The sequence below is a fragment of the Scomber japonicus genome, chromosome 19 (assembly GCF_027409825.1).
Source record: "Scomber japonicus isolate fScoJap1 chromosome 19, fScoJap1.pri, whole genome shotgun sequence".
Lineage (NCBI taxonomy): Eukaryota > Metazoa > Chordata > Actinopteri > Scombriformes > Scombridae > Scomber > Scomber japonicus.
The window spans coordinates 20,526,914-20,553,865 of record NC_070596.1 but is presented as its reverse complement, the minus strand read 5'-3'; the positions used below and the strand labels follow the sequence as shown (position 1 = coordinate 20,553,865).

The 26,952-nt window shown below is 40.9% G+C and overlaps 1 protein-coding gene across 1 annotated transcript in view; it reads right to left on the bottom strand.

Moving 5' to 3' along the window:
- Window positions 1-26,952, bottom strand: part of ptpn13 (protein tyrosine phosphatase non-receptor type 13) — a 47,010-nt gene that overhangs the window by 19,274 nt on the left and 784 nt on the right. Inside the window, exons 2-10 of the mRNA XM_053339632.1 lie at window positions 21,354-21,474; window positions 18,438-18,604; window positions 17,013-17,078; window positions 15,264-15,449; window positions 14,841-14,928; window positions 11,756-12,388; window positions 3,516-3,608; window positions 1,492-1,591; window positions 243-459 (exon numbers count right to left, since the gene is read on the bottom strand). Of these exons, the coding sequence (XP_053195607.1) occupies window positions 243-459; window positions 1,492-1,591; window positions 3,516-3,608; window positions 11,756-12,388; window positions 14,841-14,928; window positions 15,264-15,449; window positions 17,013-17,078; window positions 18,438-18,604; window positions 21,354-21,468 (1,665 nt within the window). The 5' untranslated portion in view covers window positions 21,469-21,474. The remainder of the gene's footprint in view (window positions 1-242; window positions 460-1,491; window positions 1,592-3,515; window positions 3,609-11,755; window positions 12,389-14,840; window positions 14,929-15,263; window positions 15,450-17,012; window positions 17,079-18,437; window positions 18,605-21,353; window positions 21,475-26,952) is intronic.

Genomic DNA, 26,952 nt, shown 5'->3' with positions numbered 1-26,952 from the left:
AAATAAAGTCTCATAACCACTCTCTGGAGTCTGCTGTGTCGTGTGTTTGTTTGTGTGTGTGTGTGGTCCACAATATAGTGAATAAGTATGTGGGGAAAATGTGTATGTAATTAAACATAATGTTTGTAAAATGGAAAATAAGACCCAAGCGACTGAAATGATCCTTAAAACTAACAATATCATAAACACAAAATCATTTATAGCATATTCTTTGACTCTGTTAATTCTTGAAGTGCACATACCTTGGGTTTGCGAAGTGGTACAGAGGAAGGGTAGAGTGGGTCTCCAAGGTCAAGCATGGAAGTGCGAGATGGGGCCAGTGGGTCATCTATGGGGTAAAGGTTGGCCCTGGACAGCCTGCTGGCCAGGTGGGCCTGAAGACGCTGTACCTCCTCCTCTTGTTTTTGGAGGAGCAGCTCTGCTCCAGCCAGACCTTCATCGGCTGCCCCGTCATACTGCCTACAGAGAAGAAGAAAGAAGAAAGAATGTTGTTTAATGTGTAATCCATGTGAGGTTTGACTTTTATTTATTGACTTTATTTTTGTTTTCTCCATAAAAATAATATCTGCAATGGGAACTCCCTACATATGTGTATTTAAATGTACTCTTATATTGCCATGCTTTGTTTTTATATCCTGTCTTTTATATTCTGCATTTTATGTTTTATGTAAAAACCCTTTGAATTGCTTTGTTGTTGAAATGTGCTACACAAATAAATTTGCCTTGCCTAGCCTAATACTTTAAAGTAGCTAAAATATCAAACACATTGTGTTTACAGATAAAAAGATGCCAAATACTAGCTGATATGCTTTTCTTCTACCATCAGGGGGAAAGTGCTCTGTGCTGTGGCACAGATTGAAAACATGGTTTTTATGCAGGCAGTCACAGCAACAGCAGGCAGTTCTGGCCCGTAATGCCAGAGATTAGAGAGACAGAGATTGCTGAATGTGGATGTCACATTAGATGACCTCACTAGTGAAGCATGGGGCTGACCCTGCTGCCTGCTGTGCCACACCAGCTGTGTGTGGCCCAGAGGACCGAACAGGACAGCTTCATCTGTGGCTTCCCTATTTAGAGGAGAGTTTGTGCAGGTACCAAAATGCTCAAGAGAATAAAAGCACGCTCCTATGCAGTCGAGCAGATGGTTTGATTCAATAATAACGTTTCCCATCCAAATTTGGTTATTAAAACAATTATTAAATGCTGAATCACAGCAGTGACAAGTAAACACCTGTTAGTCACTGCAGAGGCTTACCAATCAGACAGGGGGCAGGGAGCTAGACATTCCCAAACCCCCCCCACCCCACACACACACACACAATGAATTTTTGACAGATTTTCCCATATTCTTAGTACATTTCCATGCACTGTAAGGAGTCTGTAACATCCATGAAGAGACAGGATTCTGTATGGATCAACTAATTAGTGGCTGGTTGGGGGGGTAACACTAATAAGTTGTTTGTTAAACCAGTGTACGTGTGTGTGTGTTACCTGTGTCTCTGTGTGTTGTGGCTTGTCAGTGACAGGGCATCATGTTCAGAGGGAAGTGCCAGCTGGGAGCCGTACCTCCTCACCTCACCTGGTTTCTTGGCTGGAAGAGACATGGGAATATTAGTTATCCACATACACATACACAGTAAATTTTAGTTTTCACATGTACATAATCAAACACACCCCTTCAGAAGCAGCCACCTACACTGCAGTACAAATGTACCTGCCTGAACATGTGTCGAAGGAGGTGGAGTAGTTACAGATCCCTGAAATCAGGTCAAATCAGTGCCGCAGTCTGAGCCTGTTCGTAATCAAATCGAGCATTGCCCATCTTCCACAAGAGGAGCCTTTCCATGTCTTACTGTACGGTCCAGTTGAAGTTAATTCAAACCTCATTTCTTCTTGGATCATGTTTTATATATTTAAGCCGTTTCCACTTGAAACCGGCAGAGTTTCCACTATTATTTCTGAACTCTTCACAGCTGTCTGAGCTCAGTGTCAAACTCTTGTGCAACCCGTGGAGATGGTGTTAAATGGAGTAGGGGTGTCAGGCCAGCTTGAGTAAATTTGTTCCTGACCTTTGGAAGCTCTGTCTCCTACTGCACTGACAATTTTAAGTACATGAATCTTCATTAGTCACTCAACTGAAATCATTATAAAAACAACGGCACACCTAAAAACCACACTGCATGTAAAACCTGCCTACATGAGTACAGTAACTAAATATTATGAACATGTATGTCTAAGTCTACTGTATCCCAAGTCTGCTGTTATTTTTTATACGTCTAATAATGAACAACATCTCTACACTAATGATGTGCTATAACTTACTGCTGTGACAGATCTGCAACACAAGCTCTTCTCTGACATGCTTTGACATGCTCACCTATCATCTACAAAACTTGTACTTTTCATTTAAGTGAATTTCGCTAACAGCCTGGAAGCCTAGACATGTTCACACTGGCAGTCTATTAGCAACCACCTGCTCTGATATGTCATGTTCACAGTTAAATCATGTGTTTGTAGGATTCAAGAAGGTAAACATCAGGCCTTATATTCATTGGGTTTAAGGCCTCTAGAATAAAATCAAAATGCTCTAAAAGATATCCAGTAGCGGCAAAATAGTTGGAGCATGATAAAACATCTCCTGCTGGCACAGTTATCTTCAGTGGTTTGGAGATCTTTCCCAGCCTGATAGCTTAGCACACAATGTAGATAAATCACTTGTCTCTCTCTGTTCTCTCTTCCTTTGTTTTGTTCTTTTAAACAAGGAACTGGAATATGTTGAATTTATTATCATCGGGTTCATTGGACAAATACATTTTGCAGTGACAGTGAATGTATATTATCCTACGCAGTTCTACAAAGCTGAGGCCATTATCTAATTCCACTGGCTGCTCGAGGTGAGTGACGGATAGCAATTGACCGAGCAGTTACCTGGAAACGGCAAAAAGACTTTAGCAGTGTTTCTCAAAATCTAGGAAGAGCGGTGCACCTCACGGCTTGAAGCCTACAAAGCCTGTTCTGTGTGGTTTGGTCATAAGACAGATGGGAATCTGGCTTTCAGCGGGACAGGCCACAGTCAGTGGTCAGTGGAAACAAAGCATAATTGATATCCTTTGCTAGTGGTTTTCAATCCCAAAGCTTTGCAGCCCTCGAATGCTGCTGGTTTTCTAGTTAAAAGTATTCACTTGCTGTTCCAGGTGTAAATCAGTCCTTGATTAGATGGCTAAGGTGAAAACCAACATGACTGAGAACCATGTATTCCCAGTGTGGCTCCTTCTTTTGTCCTATTAGCTGAATAATTTAGTCTGTAGTGATGGCGATTTCACTGGTGTTACTGCACCACAAAGGGTTTCACTTCTGTTGCATGCACATACCCCGGATGAGTTCTGTGCGTGCATCACCTGCCACCTGTTGTTAAACAGTTTATACACGCATCACATTGTGTAGTCTGCCATACAGCTCCACCACACGAAAAATAACAGTGATGGTAGAAAAGGTTCCTCAGAGGCCTCTTTTACCTTGTCTGTAGTCTGGATCAGAGGAGGTCACTGAGGGGCTTTCACTGGATGAACTGTAATCACTGTGGTATCTCTGGTGGGTGTGGACTGGGTCTAAGGAAGGAAAAAAAGAAAGAAAAAAAAGACTGTCAGCCGATGTTATAAAACCCTGAAATATGAACCATGCAGTAAGAAGTCAGTGAATTGATGGAATCGATCAAACACAACATTCATGCACATTAGACAATGTAAAAATGGTTATTTCGACTTGTTTGAGGTTTTGTTTGTGAGGGGTGTTAAATTGAAGTTGTTTATTGACTTAAAAAAGGTATACTATGCAGGATTTTTACTAAAAAACATTGTATAAACTCATGCAAAACTAATCCTGCTCAATCATTACTTAATGACCCACTACAAGTGTGTGGCGGTGTGTGGTATACCCTGCCTTCTGACTATTTTCTTATCATTTTGCTGTGTTTGGGACACTTCTAGGCATTAATCTTTGGGCAGTGGGTGTGTAGCCCCCAGCCAATATCAGTGTGCAGGGTGTGATGTCAGGACTCATAGCGACCATGTTACATCGCTGTGTTTATATTTGATTCAGTGTTTCCCCTTCTTCTCCGTCTCCTCCCTCTCCGTGTGGTGAGTGCTGCTCCTCAACTGTCGTTGTGTTTGTTTGACCGACACGCACACATGCAGAGCAGAGAGTGGACGTGTTTGTTTATGCTTGGATGTTTTAGAGCGTAACAGCTGTGAAACAATCAGAAAATAGCGTTTTATTACTATGACTCACGGCTTTGTTTTTGCCAGCACTGCTCACTCTCTTCATTCACTCTCTAGCTCACTCGACCATTTTTCTCTCCCTCTCTTTGTCAGAGAGGCCAACTTTAAATGCAGCATGTTTACAAACACCAACTGAAGATTCCTGCATAGTATACCTTTAGCAAAGAGTTGTCAGTATCATTTTTCATAAAGCTTGGATAGTAGGTGTACTAACAAGCTTTCCTTTAAAAAGGACTCTCTCCAAATCCTGCTTAGACCATATTCAGACTGACTCTTTGCCATGAGGGAATACTAAGATACTACTAGCAGCACTTCATTTCCAAAGTAAAGCTAGGCTTTGCGAGAGTGAAGGGGAGAGAGAGAGGGAGAGAGACACAGCGAGCAAGACAGAGAGCAACTGTGGTCAAGCGAGCTAGAGAGTGAACAAAGGGAGCGAGACAGACAGTGAATCAGATCAATAAAATGCTATTTTCTGATTGTTTCACAGTGGGTTACGTTCTTGAGCACAAATAAACATTCCTCCCCACACACACACACCTCTGTACCACCCTGTGGTGGTGCACCACAACGCCTGATTTGGTCTGAATGTGGCCTTAGACTGAATGCAACCTCAAACCAGGAGACTGAGATACACAAAGCAGGTATCAGTCATGCTGTTAGTAAACATTACTAATCAAAGACATATGTAACTACGCTGAAAAGCAGCAAAAGTGTTTGCGTTGTGTCAGGTTAGAAAGCTTTCTGCTGAGGGCATAATCTTTTGTGTTCCTAGACTGGGTGAACCACAGCAAGTACAGACCGGCTTACCGCATGCATTTACTTTTGTCTAACTAGTGCCTCATAAACTCTGGGATGAATTGCACAGGAAACAACATAAAGATGCATTCAAAGAACTCTAACCTAATGTGTCATGGGTTTATCTGCCATTTACAGAGAACTTGAAAGTCCTGCTCGTCAGCATCTGTCTCAGCTACATAGCTTGAATGAATGGCATTCCCCACTGCCAAGGCATTTTAGTTCAAGAGTCATTTCACAATAAGTACATTACAAAGACACATCTTTTCCTTCTAACAATGTCTGACTTATGTTAACACATTAACACATTAATCATTGTGACCCAGCAGCAACTATCACTGAGGAGGAGGATTGGTCAAACTGTCACCTAAAATAGTTTCCCTGGTTAGTGAGTCATGAGTTCCTTTGGAGAGCGGTGTCATCTGCGTTCAGAGGTACACAGGAGGAGCGATTTGCCATCTTAGTTTCACCCATGCAATCACAAAGACTTACACATCGGCTCAAACACAACACACTGACACGTACATGCTCGGATGCCCACGCTCATGCAGTGTCACCTGTCCTACATTGTCTGCTATGCTGCTATATGTGCAGTTATGATGCACATGGAGACCTACAGGGTGAAGTGAAGAATATAATGCAGAAAGGAATAAAAACATCAAACCCAAATCAGCCCATTATTGACCCAATTTTCCAAAAGGAGCCCATTAGGAAACGTTTATGGTCCGATTACAGCTGATAGGAAGAGGAAACAGAAACATTTGTGGAATAAAAGAGTATTATGTGCTATTTATTATTGAAAAGAAAGTTATTGTAACAGAAAAAACTAAAACAAACACATATATTTAAGTGTCGGGGCAAATGCATTTACATCTACTGAACTGATCTAATTTTAGATTACCCCGACTAAAATCAAAAGAGCATTAACCTCAGTTTCTAAAAAACAATATCCACACATAAAGTCAGGCTAGTCTCCTGGAGACCGCCAGCCTCTGTTAAACACAGTGGGTTGGCGAGGTAGACGAAATAAAAACAATGCAATACAACTGACCTGCGGCAAATACCAATATGCTGCAGCTCAGAGTGCTCTGTTTTTGTTGAGACTGTAAGGGGGTATTGATTCAGTCCAGTGGTAGTTTTTTGGGGCTGCAGTGTGTAGTGTTAAGTAGATAACATGTTGCAGAGATTACTCTGCAGCCCTTAAAAAGCAATGGAGTCCAGAAAAGGAATACTATCAGTGATAAGCACTGCAAAAACACAAGTACGCAGCTGCCCTATTCTATAGCATTTAGTGCAGGGGTATTTATTGCAGGTTTTTTTTTTTTAAAACCACCCCAGTATATGTTGTCTACCCAGTATCTATCTACTTCAGTCCAAATGCTCTCCATGTCCAAGTCAAGTCCAGCCATCTTAGTTCAGCATTTAGTCATTCAGCTTGAGTTTTACAATGTAGAGTAATTTTAATCTGTGTGCCATATTCAGGTTTCTGGTGAAGCCAAAAATGCAGTGGTCAGTCACAGTTAACCTGAGGGGGGAATAATCACATTTAGAGAAATCCAACACAGACCTGGGATCAGCATTTTATGGTGACCTCAAAAAAATACTTCCTGCACCTCAAAGATAATGAGGCCAAAGATAAACGGAGAATGTCACAGTTACTTAGAGAGATTAACTGTGAGATCTTTGCAGATAATGTGAAATTTTTAGCGAGTGAGCGAAGCAATAAAAGAGTTAGGCAGAGTGTGACTCTGTGTTTGTGCTCCCAGGAAACAGAAAATATTGCAAAATGGAGGGGATCAAAGGAGGAAAAGAGTGAATCCCTCCCCCCTACAACTTAAAGGAGTACAACCAGTAAGAAGCAAGCATGCACATGTACAGGAAAGGACGACAGAAAGAAAAGAAGAAAGAATTTCCATCGCTGTCAGCAAGTTTTAGTAGTAATTAAATACTGTAGGTTGAAACGCACTGAAAATGTCTGAGTCGCGCACCTATTGTTTTTAAATGGCTAAACGTTCCCCAAAAGCATTATGAGGCACGTCTAACTGCCTTGTTTCGATTTTGGAGAGTTAAATGAGAACCCAGCAACCAAAGCTGTTTTTTCTGCAGCTGAGAAAGAAAGAGTGTGGTGGTGGAGTGAGGTGAAAGAGAGAGAGAGGTGGTAATGAGAACAAAACAGTGAATGAGACATAAAACGTTACTACACACATAAAAGTTATATACACAGAAGTTAACACTACGCCATAGGAGCATTAAATGACATGTGTCATTTGATTATCACTTTCGGTGGGTTTGAGCCTTGTGTGTACCTACTGAGGCTTAATGAGTGTACAGAGTATGATTTTTCAATACTCCAACTTACTTCCTACTCAGCCATCCTTTCTATTTCTCAGTAAAGGGAGACAAAACAACACTTGCTGGAAATACAGTATACTTTTTAACTGGAAGAGCATCCCCTCCAGGGGAGAATTAACTCAATCAGGGTTTATCTGTGTGCTTCTCTCTCCTCCCTTTCCCTTATCTTTTCATTTGCTCTCCCACGTCCCTGCCTACCCCTGCTTTCCCCCTCCCCTCCAATTCTTGTCTCCTTGCACAACTGGCACCTCTGCACATGCTCTCTGTGAGTACACAAACAGCTTCTATAGGCTATGGCCTTTGGGGGAGCTCAAGCTGAGAAGAGACACAAACTCAGGCTGAGGTTATTTAAAGTCTGGTGGTCCCTGGAAGAAAGGAGGAGCTCCCTTTAAAAGCACAGGCTACAAAGAATAATAGCTTATTGTACCCCTCAAGTTAACATGACTCAGAAGAAAAACATTCAGTGTGGGTGTAAAAATAGAAAAGTAGGAAATGTAATTTCAAGTTTCACTGTTTATGAATCTCTATAGTGCTTGTTTTAGAAATTATGCATAAAGTGAAGAGGAAATTAGTCAGGCAGAGGATTAAAACTGATCATAAACAGACCTAATGATAAAAGGCTTTTCATGAAAGCCTTACAAACACCTCTACAAATCTTTCCCGCTGCAGCCCTTGAAGTCAACAAACCAAACAATAATAGTATTATGAAAATTTCGGCCTTGTACTTTCGTTTAAAACCTCCCCTTCCCCTGGGGCGGTAGTGTTCTGTATTGTTATCCAAACTGGATCCGCCCCGGTCCGGAGCCACATGACCTGCTGCCAAGTGCCGGAAAAGTCCAATAATGTTTGGAATTCCCTCATCCGCTACACATGACTCCAATTACAGCCTGTTGGTCTACTAGGAAAGTCTCTATTGATTGAAGCACCTTGGTACCAAAAAGGGAGAAGGGGTACCGGGTGAGACAAAGGGGAGCAGGTATAATCATGCCCATGCACACACACATACACACGCAGGCATGCATACACACAATGTTTAGTTGTGTTCATGTAATACATATTCAGTCGAACATGATTTGCGAACACACACTCACAGAAAGCTTAGAAACGGGACTTTATGCACTGTGTGACTGAGTGAAACCTGAGAGCATTGACCACTGCTGCGCCATCACTTTCCTGCAGGAAAGAACAGAAAAAAAGTAAGAGAAAAAGAAAGAAAAAGGAGCTCTCTGCCAAGTAACACATCCACGAGGCCCCGCAAATGGTCTGTGCTCAATTAAGCCCCCATTCATACTACGGTGAAATAGCTCTGGGATGGAATACAAAAATATTTTGGCTCAGCCTTCATAGTCACTCCACAGTTTTGATGGGAGTAAACATTCCTTTGTGTCAGCATAGTGTCTCACATCAATCATAATTTTATATTAGTTTGAATATACTGACATAAAAATACACAAAGATAATCCTTGCTGGGAAATACGCCCTCTCTGTCATAAACAAGCACACACACTCAGTGTGAGAGGTGGGACAATGAACAGGCCGCTACCCACCACCCTAATCTTCTTATTCTGACAAACTAGGGGAATTAGACGCTCAGCTCCTATCTTCACACCGTTGCATGAAATAAAAAGTGCAAAAGGGAAAAGGAGAGGAGGGAAGGGAAAGGAAAGGCAGGACTTGCTGGGGATAAAAAAGCCACAGTCAAGGAAAAGAATGCCGTTGGTTGGTGGCTCGGTCAGCATTAAAAATAGCTGCCAGAAAAGCAGGGAGGCTGGAGGTTGGCGGGGGGGAATGGAGAGTAGCGAGCATGGAAGAACAGAGGTAGAAGACAGTAGTTTATTATATGAAACCATTCATCCCTCATGCTTCTCCACTGTCCCCAGATGGCCAGCAGACCCATATAGCCACATGTGACTCGTTGCATAAAACTAGCCTGCCTATGGAGACTTTACTAAGAATTCAATAAGCTCCTGAGGGAAACTTAAAGCTCTTGAGGCTGACTGCTGAGGTGTTAAACAATTGTGTTGTGTGTGCTCGGGCCCAAGCATGTGATTATACAAAGACTGTTTCTTTAGAGTCGGTGAATACCTTGGATGTTTGCATTATTAGGCTATTAGCTATTTTGCATGTACATATGCTTATATCTGAGAGTCTATAGTCATATGTAAGAAAGGAGAGAGGCACATGGCTATATAGCATGTGTGACAGTTAGCAGCAGGCTAGAATTAAGCTGGCCTGTAATTAGAATCAGCCATTTGGAAACCTCTGTACTAGTGACTCATACATTCTGTCTAAACATTGCTGCCCAGCCACCACCAATGATACTTCATTCAAGCCAGCACCCACCTCTGATCCCACACGGTAGTTACAGACGGACACACAACCTGTAACTAGTCCGGGTGTCTGTCTGCTCACGTCATCCCATCGTTGTCACATTTTCACCTCCCCAGTTCAGCCCAGCTGATGCTGCCGTGCAGTCTCTCCCCCCAAGCAGCAACACCCCCCCCCCCTTTTTTATTGCCTGATAAATCCACTATACCACCCAGTCTGACATTCCTATATATGTGGATGAAACAGCTGGGACTTTGTAATGGCAGGTTTTACAGGAGATTACATTCATTGTCTCGGTAGCAGACTAAATCCAGGAAGTTTTTCAGTTCGGAAGTGTGGGTGACCAAGCACATAACAAGCATTTTCACCAATGTAGTGGCCCACACGCCACACGCTCTGACAAAATATCTGTATAAAAAGTTACACAGCTATGACACAGGTCCAAACTCAGATGTGTCACCTTGGGTTGGGGACCGAGAACCAGTTCCGAATTAAAACCGGTTCCAAAGGAATTGTTAAACAATATTAATTTCAATTCTGCTCATCAGGTTCCTAATTGCAATATAACCATTTACTATTGCAGATAATGGCTACATATCTTCCAGGACCTGTCTACATCATGCATCAAAGGAACAGCATGTCGATTTCTTAAGACAAAAGCTAACACGCATGGCTAACATCACACCAGTAGTGAAAGATGGAACACTCAAACGAAAATCATGACAGGGCAAACCACTATGCATTTAGGAAGCGTATTAGCTGCACGACAGGTTGCACATTAACTCTGATCAAACATTTAAAAAGGTAGTACGGCTTTGATCTGAAAGACTAAACAGTGTTTGATGTCTTGCGGTCTACGAGCCCGAGCGAGTCAACAGTCAGTAGAGCCCTGGACACCTAGCAGTGATACACACCTTGTTCACATGTAAATTACTGTAGTCCAATTGTCATTAAGCTGTTCAGATTAAATACAAGCCTTTGTAAAATAATACAGGGGGTTGTGTTGGTGTGAAATGCAATCCAGCAGGTCCGGTTTGGGGTAACAGATTATTGTGTTTAAAGGCTTAACAGAAAAACACAGAACAGCAGTTTTTAATCATCACAAACTGGATTTTACAACTCTGGAAAGTTATTACACTGCAACGCTGTGTGCACATGTGAAATGAGTTTGTGTGAACTGGTCTTTACAGTCACTGAGGGAAAGATGAAAAAGTAATCGAAACAAAAGCAGAATGTTAAATTAAAAAGACTTTGAATTTACTTATTTTAATGAAACAATAAATGTTAATGCTTAAAAGAGTAAAAGATATTTTGACCTCTTTTTTCCCCAACCATAGTGGAATTTAAACTGGGAATCGATAGGAATTGGTAAAATGTATACGATATCCAACCTTAGTTATACCAAACTTGCATCATCCTCTAACATATGACCAGTTACATGTTACGTGTAATCTGATGCAATACAAATAAAAACATAGTGATATCGCATAAGATTTTCAATGGACGTAGAAGGTACTTTTCAAAATTACGACATTGTGTCTCACAGGCAGTTAAAAATGTCTCAATCAATGACCCTCACTCAAACCACAGAAACTATAATATTACACAAACCTGTACACATCTCATACTACAAAACAATCAGTGAAGATTATTCTTTGTTAACGGGAATTACTCCCCAGCTGTCAGGAAAAGCCAAATTCACAGTTTTTCTTGGCCGGTTCATCCATGTTATGTCATGTGCACAGTAGGAGGCGTGTCCAAAGCAAGCAAAACTTACCATATTCATTTACAAACTTCTGGCATGAGTCATTGGACGAGGAACAAGGAACAACATGAAAACACCTCACCTAACCCAATGGGATTAAAACTTTACACGTATCATTTAGATCATTTTCCATATTTAGGGTTGACCAACAAATTCTCCATAACAGTATCTGAGTCTTGGGACTGAGATCAGCTACTCAATTATACACTATACATATATGTTAAGAAAGTCAACTCACCATCCACTGCTTGTCTTAGCACCTGAAGTTTCCTCTGTCTCTCCTTGATCCTGTCATAGGCACCAGGGAGGCCTGAGCCTACAGACAGGGCTGAGTGGTGATGAGGCTTCCTACCCTTCAGCCCACCGAACTCTGGGTAGCGAGTATCCCTCTCCCTGGATGCCCTCAAGGGCGATTTGAGCCTTCCTATGGAGTGGGTACTTAAGGCAGTGCTGCCTCTCCGTGCATCCTCCAAGGCCCCAAAGCGAATAGCTTCTGGGTCAATACAAGCCAAGTCCACAGAGGAGGCCCAGGTCTTTCTGGCCTGACTTGGCCTCAGTTCTCCACTGTGGAAGGGTAAAGACCTCCTGTCCAGTTCCACGGGCCGGCCCTTTTGCTGGGGGTGAAAGGGGTGCAGATAAGGATAGGAATGCTGGTGCTGGAGTGACGGGGGTTTTGGGTAGAGTTCTGTGGGGGATTCAGAGTTGTGGTGATAGTCAGATAGGGAATACTGTAGGGCTGCCCCTTCATCCCCCTTCAACAAGTCCTGGATTGGCAGGGAGCCCATGGAACGACTGAGGCCTCTGTTGAGAGACGCCTGCTCCTGAGTCCTGGCTCGGTAGCGCTCTAAAACCCTGGGGGCGGCACTCCTCCCTGAGAACAGGAGAAAAGCAACGTTTAGTTAAACCACGACCAAACCAAATCTTAATCTTGAATACTTACAAAGTAAAACCACTTACAAGGTATTCAAAAGGAAAACAAACCTGATTGCAAACTGATTCTTAGATTATTTCATACATGTTTTTCATTATTTAACATTTTGAACCAGACATTATAAGAGATAATCTGAAATATAAAACCAGTCCCAGGGGATAATATACTACCCTTACATGGCGTGGTATTTATGATGAGAGGGGGGATTAACAAGGATTTTGATTTAAGTAAATGCAGTACGCTTCATTATGCCTAAGCACCTCTCCAACCTGGCATCCAGTTCTAACAGCATCAGCATGTCATGGCTCGTTAACACGCCACGCAGACTTTCTCTGCTTTGCTCTTATACCCCAGCTTGGCTTTTAACAGACTGAGCACCTGCACCAGGCCTCTCATGGTCTCTCCAATGAAATACTTAATGCTGACAACCAGAAACAGCTACTGAAGGCCATATGTCCCCACAATAAGAGATCTAGTACATACAATACATAACGAAATACAAGCTGGACACAGCTTGCCTAACATCTAACAATCTTGTGCAGTTTCCTTCTGGTGTTGTGATCTGTTATACACAATGTGTCAAAGCCAGGTGCCTTGTTACAGAAGCTTCCTAACTTTGTTAGATAGTTATGGAGGATTTCTACATTTTCTTTATACTTCTCAAATTCAATTCATTCAATTTAACAAAAAGCCAGGGTCCAACTGGATTTTCCATGGTAATTTAATGGTCCAGATGCCATTCAATTAGAACTGGTTGCAGCAGTAGGATGTTTCTGTTACACAGCCCAAGGAGTGGACATGTAGCAGCCATTAATGGCAAATAAAAGTAATCAGTTTGTAAAGTAAACCAACAGCATAAGGAAAAGCAAATTAAGAAAACTGGCATGCTGCTCTTGACCTTACAAGGTACTTTTGTCTGATTTCTTTAGCAGCCTCTTTTCCCTATTAATTACAAACTGTGTCACAATAACTAATGATTTCTGGCAGACGTGTCCAACCATCTATCACCATGTCTTTCTGAAAACTGAATAATAAATGTTGACTTTTTGACTGTCAATAAATTAGAAATTTCCCTTTCCACACAAGCTGTCACTGGTAGAATTCAAACATGGCACTTGTTTTTGAGAGAAAGAGATAAAACACAAGACAAACATGTGCATGAACAAGAGAAAAAACAAGAGGAGGAGATACAGAAATGAGAGAGCAGAAGGAGACTTGAACTCCTGTAAAAGCGCTACATGTGGCGGTTTAATGTACAAAGCATATGCTCGGTCTTAACAGGGAAACACATCAAAGACAGACAGTCTGTCTTCCAGGAACTCAAGAGAAACATACAAGAACTAGCTTGAGCAAAAAATGTTTTTTAACCCCTGACAAGATGTCATTTATTTTTCTTTCCAAGTTTTTCAGCTAAAACTGGTGTGTTGCCATTGAATGGATTACAACAATGAAGAAATGATGACATCAAATATCCAATAACAACAACAACAACAAAAAGACAATGACTGAGTTCCCCTAGCACCAATTACAACTTGGAAGCACTGGAATACAGGAGGGAGAGAGCCGCTCCTTAGCAAGAAAGACGCTTAAGAACTGAGTAATACTCTTTGCATGTACTTTCCCTAGGGCTGGCTGGCGCTCAACAAGGGAAACAAAGCACTGATACAAACAGCAGACCAGCAGCTTCACTGGTGACTCCAAAATATGCATCTGTAATCAATGCCATGCCGTGCTTACATAATCGGGACGATGGCCATGTTTGTGCTCTCCTCTCCTTTCCATGGCCTGGAAAAATGCCGGAGTTCTCTCAGAAAACCACTGGGAAGATTTGGTCATATTTTCCTGAATTAAATCCGATCCGAGGTTGCTGTGTGTTGCTTCTCGTCTACTTTCAGTTCTTTTCCCACACACTCAGAAAGTGAGGATGTAAGTGATGAATGACTTGATGACCAGGCAAGGGCATTTATATCTAATTAAGTGACTCAAATGTAAACAACTTTGAGGACATAAACAGAATATCTAACTACACTCAGTAATTTCCTCAGCTTATCATCAGAAAGAAAGAACAGATTAAGTACTCTTTTGACCTAAATATACAAACTATTTTCAACAGTATTATCTTACACTAATCTCGGATCTAGTGATTTGTCCTGGTTCCGGACTTACACAGAAAATGGGTTAAAATACGTCATAAACTGGCCTGATTTTACCAATTTAAAGGCTAGTAAAAAAGCAGACCCCTTTGTCATAAGCCATTGGCAGCCAAGAAATCTGAATCAATGCGTAAATAAATGACTTTTTCTACGCCACTGAGAAGTTCCTTTGATAACACACTGAGCAAACACAGCCGTAGTTTCTCTGTGTTCAGAGAGTCAGTGTCAGCTCGTCTTACCTGAAGGCAAGCCTTTGCCCCTCAGCCTCTCACGAATCTCTTTACTCCGCTCCGGAAGAGACTCTCTATCAGTCAGCAGACCGTCCAGCTGGGAAAAAAGACAGAGGGAGTGGAAGTGAGAGAGAAAGAAAAACAAAGAGCGAGGGTAAAAAATTTAAAAAAAGCAATGGGGGCGAGAGGAGGAGAAAAACATAAGTTAGAGGGTCATTCCTCCTGAGAGTCATCCATCCTGAAATCATGTTCTATCAGCATGAGACCTATTATCTGTTGTGTACTTCAACTAACGTACTGAGCTTTGACAGAGCAGATAAGCCTTTCATCCTACTTTTAACTGGAAAATGAAATGAAGGCTTTCTGGGAAACATCTAAAATAAAAACATAGACAAGAATGTTGTATTTGAACTACATAAGTAAAATGTGTACCTGGGAGAGGCTGCCCAGTACCAATCGGACAAGTTTCCTGATATAAGAGAAGGGAGGGTCACAACTGGAGTTTCTGATGTGTTTGCTGCAGATGTCCAGCACCGTGCGCAACGACATTCGACTCACTGTAACATCATCACACATGTTGAGAAGCAGGCTGTTCAGGTGTTCCCCCAACTTCATAGGCTGCACAATAAACAGAAAAAAATGACAGTTAATACATAAACAATGACTTCTAAGATTAAAGGGCTAAAGGGAAATCTCCCGTTTTCATTCAAAGAAATACTAAATAATTGGCTTTATACATTATTAACAGAACATGCACTGACATTAAAACAAATACATGAAATTTGAAAATTTACTAGAAGAACAATGACTTTGTGAGCTAGCAATGTGACCAAATACCTGCAAAACTAACGATATGCCCATCAGTCTCAGCTGTACTTTATGTTTACTGCTAATGAGCATCACGCTAAAATGACATTGTGAACATAGTATACAGTATAAGTACAGCTTGTTAGCGTGCAGACGTAAACATTTAGCCCAAAGTACAGGCTGCCAGAGCTGCTAGCATGGCTGCAGACTCTTGTTAGCATGCAAGTGGACATAAGTGTTGCACATTGAGAAGGTGATGCTGATTTCAACTCTTTATCACTACTAAATAATCTCTTTTTTGTAGTCTTCTAAATAACTCTGCACATTTCTTTCTCAAATATTACTAGAATGAATCGGTGTAATGTGTAGAGTGTAGCGGACAGATTCAAATGATTTGTTTTTGCTTCACAGTGACATCATTTTTGTCCATACTACATAAAGCAGGCTGTGAATGTAGAGCTGGCACTGTGAGTGAAAACAAACATGGTGGGTAAAGGGTCATAAAGTGTCTGTCCAGCCATTGTGTCCTCTTTATTTCAGGAGGAAGTAACTGTCTTTCATGACCCTTCATTTTCATGCAGCAGAAACACTGACATGTTCTTGGCCCAACATTTGTTTCATTTTTTTCCAGCGGTTATGAGTGTTACTATTGCAGCTCCTTCATGGATGAGGAAAGCATTATGACTGCTGAAAGTGGATGGAGTGTGAGCCCTTCAGTGAAGCCAAGTGGATGGCAAACTTGAGTGAATCATCATTTCTCTAAACCCGTGGGCAGTACTTTCTCATGAATGTGAGCACACTGTACAGATAGTGTTTACACCTGGCTGACTCTTGCTGAGATATAAACGCACTGAGAGTGAAACCATCTCTAGGGGTCTGGTAGGTTTCTTACACATTCCAGAGAAGCATTTAGAGCTTGCACCTTTTCTCATCCAGATTCAATTATTAGATAAGAATCTAATTTTAAAAGACAGATTCCATTGAGCCATTAGGGCAGTAAATTACCATGATTGAAACTTTAGATTTATAATACCAAAGAGTAGTAAAAGTTGTACTAGGCCCCATACAAGTTCCTGCAATGGCATCTTGTGATTGTGCAGCTGTTACTGGTATCTTGATTTATGTGTGATGCCAAAACTACTAACATAGAAGATCCTGTTACACCTTGATAAAATTTACTCTGGGTGTGGCTGATTGTGAGCAATATTAATTTAACATCCTCGCAAGAGTTGTTTCATAGTGTCTGTCTGTATTGTCCAGCATTGTTTGAAATGCCCAATGTAGTGAAAAGGTGAATGTAAAGGCAAAGGTGATGGGGTTATTTTTCATAAAGCCCATCCATGTGGAAAAAAGTATCTGTAGTAATGAGTTTACCTGACTTTGGGGAATCTCATAGTCTGCTCCCCAGAACAGGGTCATCCCCAGAGAGTACATGTGCATCTGTGGAAAAGAACATCACTGAATACAACAACATGACAAGGGCAAAGCAATGGTGAACAGATGAAGATAAAGAAGAGGAATGTAAAGGTTTTGTTTCACTGAGGCAAACTATGTATTAAAACTTACTAAAATAAGTCTCATTATGTCCAGTATGCCTGATTCTATTCTGAGAAGGAGAAACCGAGACAGACTAAAAGGTAATAACTGCTGTAGTGAAAAGTTGAATTTGTTCTTATTTGGAAAGGAAAAAGACAGGGGCTTTCAGCCTAAATCCAAGAACATTTTTCCATTTTCCTTTCCTTATTACTCTGCTCTCATTTCTTGGGAGAGAAATCACTTCCCCTGAATGTTGGGCTTGGTAGAGGAAAGAATAATTCAGGGATTGCCAAAGAATGCAACATAGCCTTCAAGGTCTTTTAGGAACAGAGCTCAGGCCCAAATTTAAAGACACACTCACACTTTCAGAAAATGTGGAAATTTAAAAGCCGCCCCCTTAAAAGCAAAAATAATACCTCATATGTTGAAAAAGTGAAAGGAAAACTGTGGCACTCGCAGCTGACGTATATTTACCCACAGTCTCTGATAATGACAGAAACAGATTATATTTTCTACACTGAAATAACTCAGCTGGGGAGACGGGACCAGCGCTGGAAAACTGACTCAGCACAAAACTGTGTTGAGGTCTGTGGGACCGTGCCAGAGGCGAGAATCCAGTCATGCAAGCTTTTAGCTCTTATACCAGAGGGCTGCAGTCAAATAGAGGGGGTGTGGCTCTGTATATATGTTAAAAAAAAGGTTGTGCATTCCAGGAGATAATAAGGTTGCTCACGACTTCAGTTACAAATTGTAACTGGACAAGGACCACCGATCAGTCAATGATTAATATGTATCATCAGAGTTCTGTGTTGTCCTGTTTTACAGATATTTAACCACCAGTCATTCAAACAATGACTAATAGATGTAGTAAATCCCCAAAAAAGAGCATAAAGACTGTTTAAATACATTATGTTTGAGGTGGCAGATGCAAGTACAACAGTTATGCCGTGTATTTGAATTTTACATTATTCACTGGTAATGAATGTATGACTTAGCCTATCACAGATTCTTAATGTGTTAGATGTGTTGCTAAGTGTGTGTACCCCCCCCCCCCCCCCCCGCCCCCCCAACTCAACTGTACATTTCCATCAATGTGCAGTTTAAACTAACCACCAGGATTTTTGCTGAAAAAGTATGCAAACTGTATGTAAATTGTCCCACTGTTTGGGAAAAGGTGATAAAACCTAAAACACCAGTGAAGCATAACAAAAACAAACATTTTGTAACTTTCTGCCAACCCATGGAGTATCTCAGCATTTATACCTTCTCTATGTCAGAGATGGAAGTCAGGGAGGCTCCCTCTAGCACCTCTGGAGCTGTGAAGGCTCTTAAGTCCTGCTGGGTGACATACTCATCTGTGAATGAGATGTTGCCAGAGGGCATGAGCAGGAGGGACCAGGGAGAGATGATGAAGCCCATGGCTGCAGGGTCTGGAAGGGGAAACAGACAATTTAACCACAGAAGATAAGATCAAGAACCAAAACAGGAAAACAGATACATCATCATCCTGGACTTAAATTATTTAGCCATTGTCACACACACACAAACACACACACACTATTTAAGTTGTTACAATGCTCGATACTGGCATCAAATTTTCCCCGGAGCATTTACAGCCTGTATGCAGCGACTATAGACCAATACCACCGCAGTGGATCTTTTTCGCTCAGGCTTTAGCGTTTATGGAAATTCAAGATGATTGAAGTAAACAAAAACATATGTTGCTTTCTTAGCCTTGCAAGAAAATAACTGTTGGAGGCAAAGAAGCAGAAAGGAATGGCTACACAGCGTAATTCTCTTTTCCTACAAAGCCACAGCCAGCGCTATGGTCAGGGAACGTTTTAAAAATATACAAAGGAATGTTTGAGCAGCGCTGCAAAATTCTTTTCTTTGACTGATACTTTAGCTCGGAGAGGAGCAGAGAGGACGTACGGAGGAACTGGATTTGAGGCACCAAATATCTGCTTTCAAAAGCTGGAATTTACTAAGTAAATATAAGTTTCCTGTTTAAAAACTTCAGTGACCGTTGTGGAGATCTTACTCGAAAGTAGACTGGGTTACAAGGTGTATCCCACACAAAATAAAAACCTTTATTATTCTGGAAAGGAAACAATAGAGCCGAGCAGGAGTGCATGACTCAGCCTGAGTAAATTTGTTTCTCGACAAATTAATCAACAGTTTCAATAAACTGTAGAAACCATGTCAGCTGGAAAATGACTCTTCAACCTAATTAAAATATAACTTGGGAAAGGCACTATTTGATTACCTGCTGACTTCAAAAAGGACAGTAAATTGTACTACTATTGTACTACTACTGTGAGTTCTTTATACTATAACAATGCAGTCTGTAATTCTGATAAGCTATCTGAGCTCTCAGGGACAGGAATAAAAAAAAAAAAAAAAGAGAAACAGAGGCTGTCCTTTAAAAGTAGATGCTTACAGACTGTGACAGTGTACCATGCATTCAATTCCACAAAATACATGCCATTAGAGCTACAGGCTGGCAGATGTAGAGCAGTAGATGGCCTTGGCAGAGTACCAAAAGCAGGAGCAGGCAGACAAACAGCAGACAGAGAAACATGCAAGTGTCGATGATACCGGTTTCTATATAAACTTAAATTATCTTTTGATGGAGGTGAGATGTGAGAGAGGGAAGAAATCAGAAATATTCACACACTCCTTGTTCAAATAAATCACTCTATTGCAAACATAACTGACCGCTACTGTTTACACACAGGGAAAAGAAGTGCTGGCGGTTTACTGTTTGACAATGTTAGTCTATTCACACTGTATGAAAGGGCCTTGAAACGCCTGTCATGTAAAGGTTGTTTGAGTCCGTTTCTCATTAGGAAACAACGTTCACTTTCACCAAATAAATCTACGGTATAACATTCACCCCAAATTTTAAAATCTGTTATAGCAAAACAAATCAACTAAACTTTATTTGTTTTTTATCCTTTTTTTTTAGTATAAACCAATTTTCTATCACCTTTAATACCTGATTAACAAATTGCCCAAAATCCACTCTCTCTTGGTAAATTTACTTCTTTACATAACTCAGTGACTACAGTATATAATTGCCAGTTCCAACATCTGCTCCTCAATTTTTAGCTCCACTCAGCTGTCTAAAACTGTACATATGAGACCGCAGTTTACTCAGAATGGCAACACAATTACACACTCAAGTAAAAAGAAGAATGTGTTAACAATCACGGCATCACAATGCCAGGTAGGGATTAAAATAAAAATGATTTCAAATACTTCAAGTGTTTGAAAAAAACCTTGCACCTTGTCCTTCAGTATGCTATCTCAGAGGTGTTAATGACTGAGATATGAGAGCACAATCCTCGTAATAAATGTGACCTCAGCATTTACAGGCCAAACTGATAAGAGGGAATTCCTACAACATGCCAGAATTGTCTACAATTAAACCAGTCAGCAAAAACTGGAAGTCAAACTGGTTTAAGCGGGAATGCATAGAACTTAACCTGGGTCACCGCTTCATGGAAATTCACAATTATGGCCAACGCAAGCAGGTACACTGAAGTTTCGCATGAAATTAGACACCGCCCAAACTTGCTGACTCACATCCCGTCCGATGTCTCTGGGGTTAAAACCTCCCTTAGTCACTCGTTGTTTCAGTTTACCTAAGTGACAAATAACTTAGGAATTAGGCAGCCTTATCTCTTTCTCCGCCTTCAAGGACAATCAGACATCAACGGGCACGCATGATTCACTAAAAAATGATGTCAGGTCACAATGCGACAAACTGGCCACTACCATAAATGGGTGATTCGATGCGACCAAAATGTTGCATATTTGCCGGGTCATTCATGGGACAGAATTTATAAATTAAAATGGTAGATATGAGCCAGTATAACATTTTTTTATCTTTGTTTTTTCAGTACTGGTTTTGGTCATCAATTTTATTTTTTTATTTTTTTAAGTCACAGAAGGGCAGTGACAGACAACATGACACCTGCAAGACAAGGAATCTGGATACCATAAGACTCTTTCCCAGCTCCTTCATTTTACAAAAAAGCTGTGGTGACAGATTTAGAGAGCAGGCTGTTTAAAAATAGAGCAGGTAGAACTAAGAAAGTATGCAAGACATATAAATGTGTACGATAATGTCCAAGGAAAAAATATCATGGCAGACTAGTTTCCACATGTTCATACCTTTGTGAAAGAGTTCTTGGAGGCTCTCCGCGCTCTGGCTGAGCACTGCCCACACCTCCTCCTCCTGGAGAGGGCCTCCTCGGACCTCCAAGGCTTCTGCCAGAGACACATGCATCTTCTCCTGTGAAAGCAGAGAAAAAGAAGTATGTGAGAAGTGATTTACAACAGAGAAATAAAGAACACTGAAATCCAGACTCACGAATCACCAAAATAAGCTTATGCTCCTCTTGACCTTTATTGTACGTTTTGTTTGCTTTTTGTTTTGAATTGTTTGAGTTGAGAATAACAATCATAACATAATACGGTATGAATCCACACCCTACTTGTCGTGACTGGCCTGACTCTTTATAAGATGAAAGTAAATAAGCCCACATTGCCCTATCACTAAAATAACCTCGAGCACTGATGCACTTAACACCAGCTCTGATCAACATTTCGTGCGCTCTCATGCCCTCAGGGCAAACTCCCACATCCTCTAAAATGTAAGCCATCTTATCATACTGTGCAGTGGAGGAGGCAGTGCAAGCACATGATGCGCGCATGCACACATACACACAGACACACAGACACACACTTTATTACTTTGAGCCTCTGCAAGTTCCTCAATGTCTCTGAAAAGTTTCTAACTCCAATGGACACTAATGAAGAAAAGCACACCACCACTATTTCTGGTGTGGCCTTAAAGCTGCTAACTGTTGTGAACATAAGTAATAACACGAGCTTCTGTTTCCTGAGCACACGTCATAAAATTATATCTGGGTCAAGCTCAAAATAGGTAGTTTATATTACCTTGTGAGCAGCAGTGATACACAGTTCAGCTTTTGATGGAGAATTTATGAAAATTCATGGTCCATTATCACCCAGCAGTGCATCCAAGTGCACATTCAGATTACACACAAACCGTGACAAGCTACGTCCGTGGGAGAAAATTTGACTTCAGCCATGTGACCCACAGGCAGGCTGTCTTACATGATTTGATTTGATTATGATTTTCATATATTTTGATATGGAGTGGAGTTGCAGCCATTTTTAGGCTTTGGTATCTTTTTTTCACAGCTGTAACTGTCTCCAAACCACACAAGGCAAGATTAAACAATGCGGATCGGTGGGTTTAAAATACCACAAGTGTGCTTTACATGTCCCCGAATGAGAGAGGTGACAAATGTTCAGATCATGTCATCTATCATTGTTTCTCCCTGAAGTCCAACTCCTATGCTGCAGCGGCGATGAGCCTCTGATCTTCCTGATTCAGCTGTGACGTGATGCAAGTGAAAGCAAAACAAGAAGCTCCAGAAACACAACTTCTACCTGAGCAGAGACTACTGACACCCACACTATATAGAAACACACAGTACAATAGCTGTGGGTGCTAGACGTAAGCATCTATTTTTGCAACAGTGAGAAAAACTTGTGTGAGGGTGGCTGTAACTTTGCATGAGAGAGTTAATATTTCTCATTAAAAAAAGGAAAAGTGTGATGATGTCAAGGGGGGAAACTGCACTGTCATAGCTTTTTCAAACATTAGCACTGCCAACGAAAACAGGTGCGGCCCGACAAGTTACTCATCATTTCGCAATAGAGTATGAAGAGCATCTCCCACCAAACAGAGTTAAATAACAATTAAAACGATTGAAAGGTTTTATTTGTTACATACTCAGACAGTGAAATATGGGTTGGCATACTCTTAAGGCTATTGTGTGCAATAAATAATACGAAGTAGAAGAAGAAGAAGTAGAAGAAGAAGAAGAAGAAGAAGAAGAAGAAGAAAGAAGAAGAAAGAAGAAGAAAGAAGAAGAAGGTGGTGGTGTAATTTCTGCCAAAAGAGTGGGGGAGTACGAAAGCAAAAGCACCAATAACACAATTCTTTGTGGGGCAGCCACAACGGCGTAGATGTAACCTCTCCCCTTAAGAAGATGGTTAACATGCTTTATCCACCTCACAACATGAGACCTGTGTTCTCTGATGAAGACAACTCACGTTAAGATTGATAGTTCTTTGAGCTTATATATTATAGCAATTTAAAGTCTGTCTACTCTACAGTCTGCCTAAAGGCTGAAAAATGTTACTGCCTAACCACGCTTTATTTTGCAGACAAATCTTGAGATTGGCTAAATGACTTTACAAATATTTTTGTCTTGCTGTAGAATTGTATATGATAATGATGCTGCATGCAATAATGCTAGAAACCTGTTGTTAGTGATAGCCTTTGACTTCTCCACACTTCTTCTTTTGATCTAGACCTCAAAGATTTAAATTGTGCCACCATATTTCCTAACACATAATATGGCGGTGACAGTGCATTTCTTATAAGAACAAAAAAAACATGTTTTTTGCTAAAATCTTGTGAAACACAGTAAGGATAATATTTTGCCTCATGATTTTTCATGACTCAAACAAATCCCTATTTTCAACACTAAGAGCCTTTCTGATGTTTTGAATGTCTTCCCACACGGTTGGGCAAACTGACACTAAACACAGCAGCACAGGGTATATTTAGACTGGCTAAATCACAGCTTTTATGCAGGATTTTCTAGATCAAAAGTGTTGGTCCGTGACATAAAAGCGAAGCTGATGAAAACACTTATAAACAGGAAATGAAGCAAAATTCCTACGCTAGATCAAGCAAACATTGAACATGTTTGGTTTGATGTGTGAGACCAGATTTGATCACATCAGTATTTCTGTCCTTAAAAAAACGTAGATTTTCCTAAAGTAAAGTCAAACGCCAAAATCATGGATATTTCCAAGAGCTTGGCATGACAAAGAAGAGGTTAATAGCGAAGATGCCCTAACCTCATGTTAGGTCTATCGAGTCTAGTCTATCGATCAGGTCTGGTTGTGTTCTGCGACGCTGCTGTATTTCAGTTTTGCTGACTGTGTGAGGTACCACACACATACACATACAATGATTTTGAAAAAATATCTAATTGTGATTATTTTGACTGATATTGCAATTGTAATATGATTTGCAATATTAGATGGAATTATCATTTTGACATAATATTTCCATTTTTATTGAAAAATATACTACGGCAAGATAAAGATGTTTTCTATCAAACATGACATGTACGCCCAGACATCTCTGCAGCTCCACAATATTTCATTTATAAAGTTATTTTGACACACAGCACTATTGCACATTGCAATTTCGATAACATTTTGTCTAAATGTTCAGCATAAAAAACTGTCATTTTTTATGTGGAGCACCTGTGCAACCTATGGCATCTTTTTTTTAAGTTTTTAAGTTAAAAACATAAAAGAGTGCCAAGTTTGACTCAACTCCTCTAAAAGAAGCTATGCACCTGTTTTGTTGTGTTTGGCATCATGAGAACATTTTCAGCATACCACTTACCATACCAAAAAATCTCCTGGCATAAACTGGGTCAGTAGCCTCATTAGTGCTCTGCTTTATTTCTGTAAGGAATATGTGAAACAACATTGCCTCTATGATTTCCATTGTGAAAAAAGAGAGTTAATGAATAAGCATGTCACAGGCCTGCATGTTTAATGCAGGAATGCAAGTTAACCATTCTAGTCAATGGGAGGCGTGAAGTGTGAGGCGAAGTGGGTTACTAACCATCTTGCTCATTACCCATGAGAATGGGGAGAGCGGGTGCTGTGAAGACTGATTGTTTTGTGGCCCTTGTTATTTCAACAGAGACCTACAGTGGAATGTTTTTTATCCACACTGAGGCTGCTGTGCAGGCCAACTCCTCTCTCATTGGACTGTGGTGCTGCTCATTATTGAGGGGGGCTTAGGAGGCAGCGGCCCAAAATAGCGAGAGCAGACAGCCTTCGCCACTTCAACGTTTCATTTTCTTTCTCTTTTTCGGACAGTGGAGATGTTTGTTCCCAGGTATTGCCATTTATTTCCACACTGTAGGCTACAAAAGAAAAACCTAAACAACGGTTTAGTCTGCTGCTGCTGCTAAGTGTTAGAAAGTCTTGGCCACAGTCACAAGGACTTTAAAGAAAATAATCCTGGAAACGTGATAGCGCTCTTTTCTCTGCACTTAGGTGAAGCTTTTCCTTTCCTCCCACCTTCCTGTCTGTGACACAGCTACAACCCACAAAATGGATTTAAAAACAATTCCCAGAATAAAAAAGCACTGCATCTTAGTAACCCATATCAGAAAAGCTCAAATCATTTCAGTTTCTGCTGCCTTCTTTGAATGTTCATCCTCTCTATATTTGCAGGGAACAAAAAAAAAGATCAGAAAAACACGTACATCAGTGTTCTTTTATTTTTTTGATCTGAAATCTTTTGAAAACCAGAGTAGATGTACTTTCAAAGCAATCACACATAAAAATCATCATATTCCACTTTCATTTCCAAAAGCATAACTCATAACGTAAGATATGAGAAGGAATTTGTTCATATCCTTTAAACATTAGAGCTGTGGTCTCAGCTGGCAAAGACATTTGGAACAGAAGCCGGTGAGAAGAGGCACTCTGCGCCAACGTTGAGGTGAAAGTCTTCCTGAAGTCATTCATGCCAGGAAAATTCAACAACAAACTCTGACTGAACCTCTTTTTCCCAGAATCATACTGTATAACGCAGCCTGTGAGCATGAGCTTTAAATTCGAAACACACAATGTCTATGAGGATCTGGACCGGAGTGTCTTTTGAACCAACATGACGGATGATGTAAGGACTGATGTTCTCAAAACGCATATCAAAGCTAAACATGTGGACTGTGTGCTATTAAACTTAATGCCAGCTGAAGACATTAGAGTTAAAGTATCTCCTCCAAATAGTGTCGATGTATTCTTGTAGAGCTGCAACGATAAGTCGTCTGACAGAAAATCTATCGGTGACTATTTTGATAATTGAACAATCGTTATTTACTTATATTTTAAGAGCAACTAATGGAGAAAATGATCTACAGATTAATGACAATGAGAATAACAGTTGCAACCTTATGTTCTTCCTTCCTACAAAACTGAAACGTGGGTAAAGACATTGTGGTTTTAGTCGTGAGGATTCACAGCTGTGTTGGTGCACTTCTGAGGAAAACAGTAGCGTGAACAGGACAGAAGTGGTGACTCACTTTAATAAAAAGGGAAAACCCAATTGTTGGTTTTCATTTGTCGTAACCCACTTCCAATTTTTACAGACGTGATTCTCCAGATTTTCTTACAATGACTTAACACAGGCCTGGTGATGGACACTACACTGGCCATTACAGCACTGAACATGGTATCTACCAGTCACGGATCAATCTCCCTAACCAGTAAGCCACCCTGGATGTTGGTGTTTTGTTTTTCAGCTCAGCTCGGACCAGAACCAGCCAGAAGGAGAGCCATGACTATTCCATTATTATCAGCCCAGCTCTGGACTGACGGCCCTCACTTCTCATTTTGGTCTCGACCTCATCCGCTCCATTTCTGTTAATCACAGGGTTGCTATGAGTACTGTGACATGCAGAGCATGGTTTTTGCGAAACCTCCCCTACAACCCCCACCTCCTCCCAACACAAACCCAACCCACTGGCTATTTTCCCCTTCTTTCCTATGATGATGCACACACCGTCTCCATCATAACCACTTTTGATGGGAATGCTCATCTTGCGCAATTATACAGCCTCACCACTTTCCT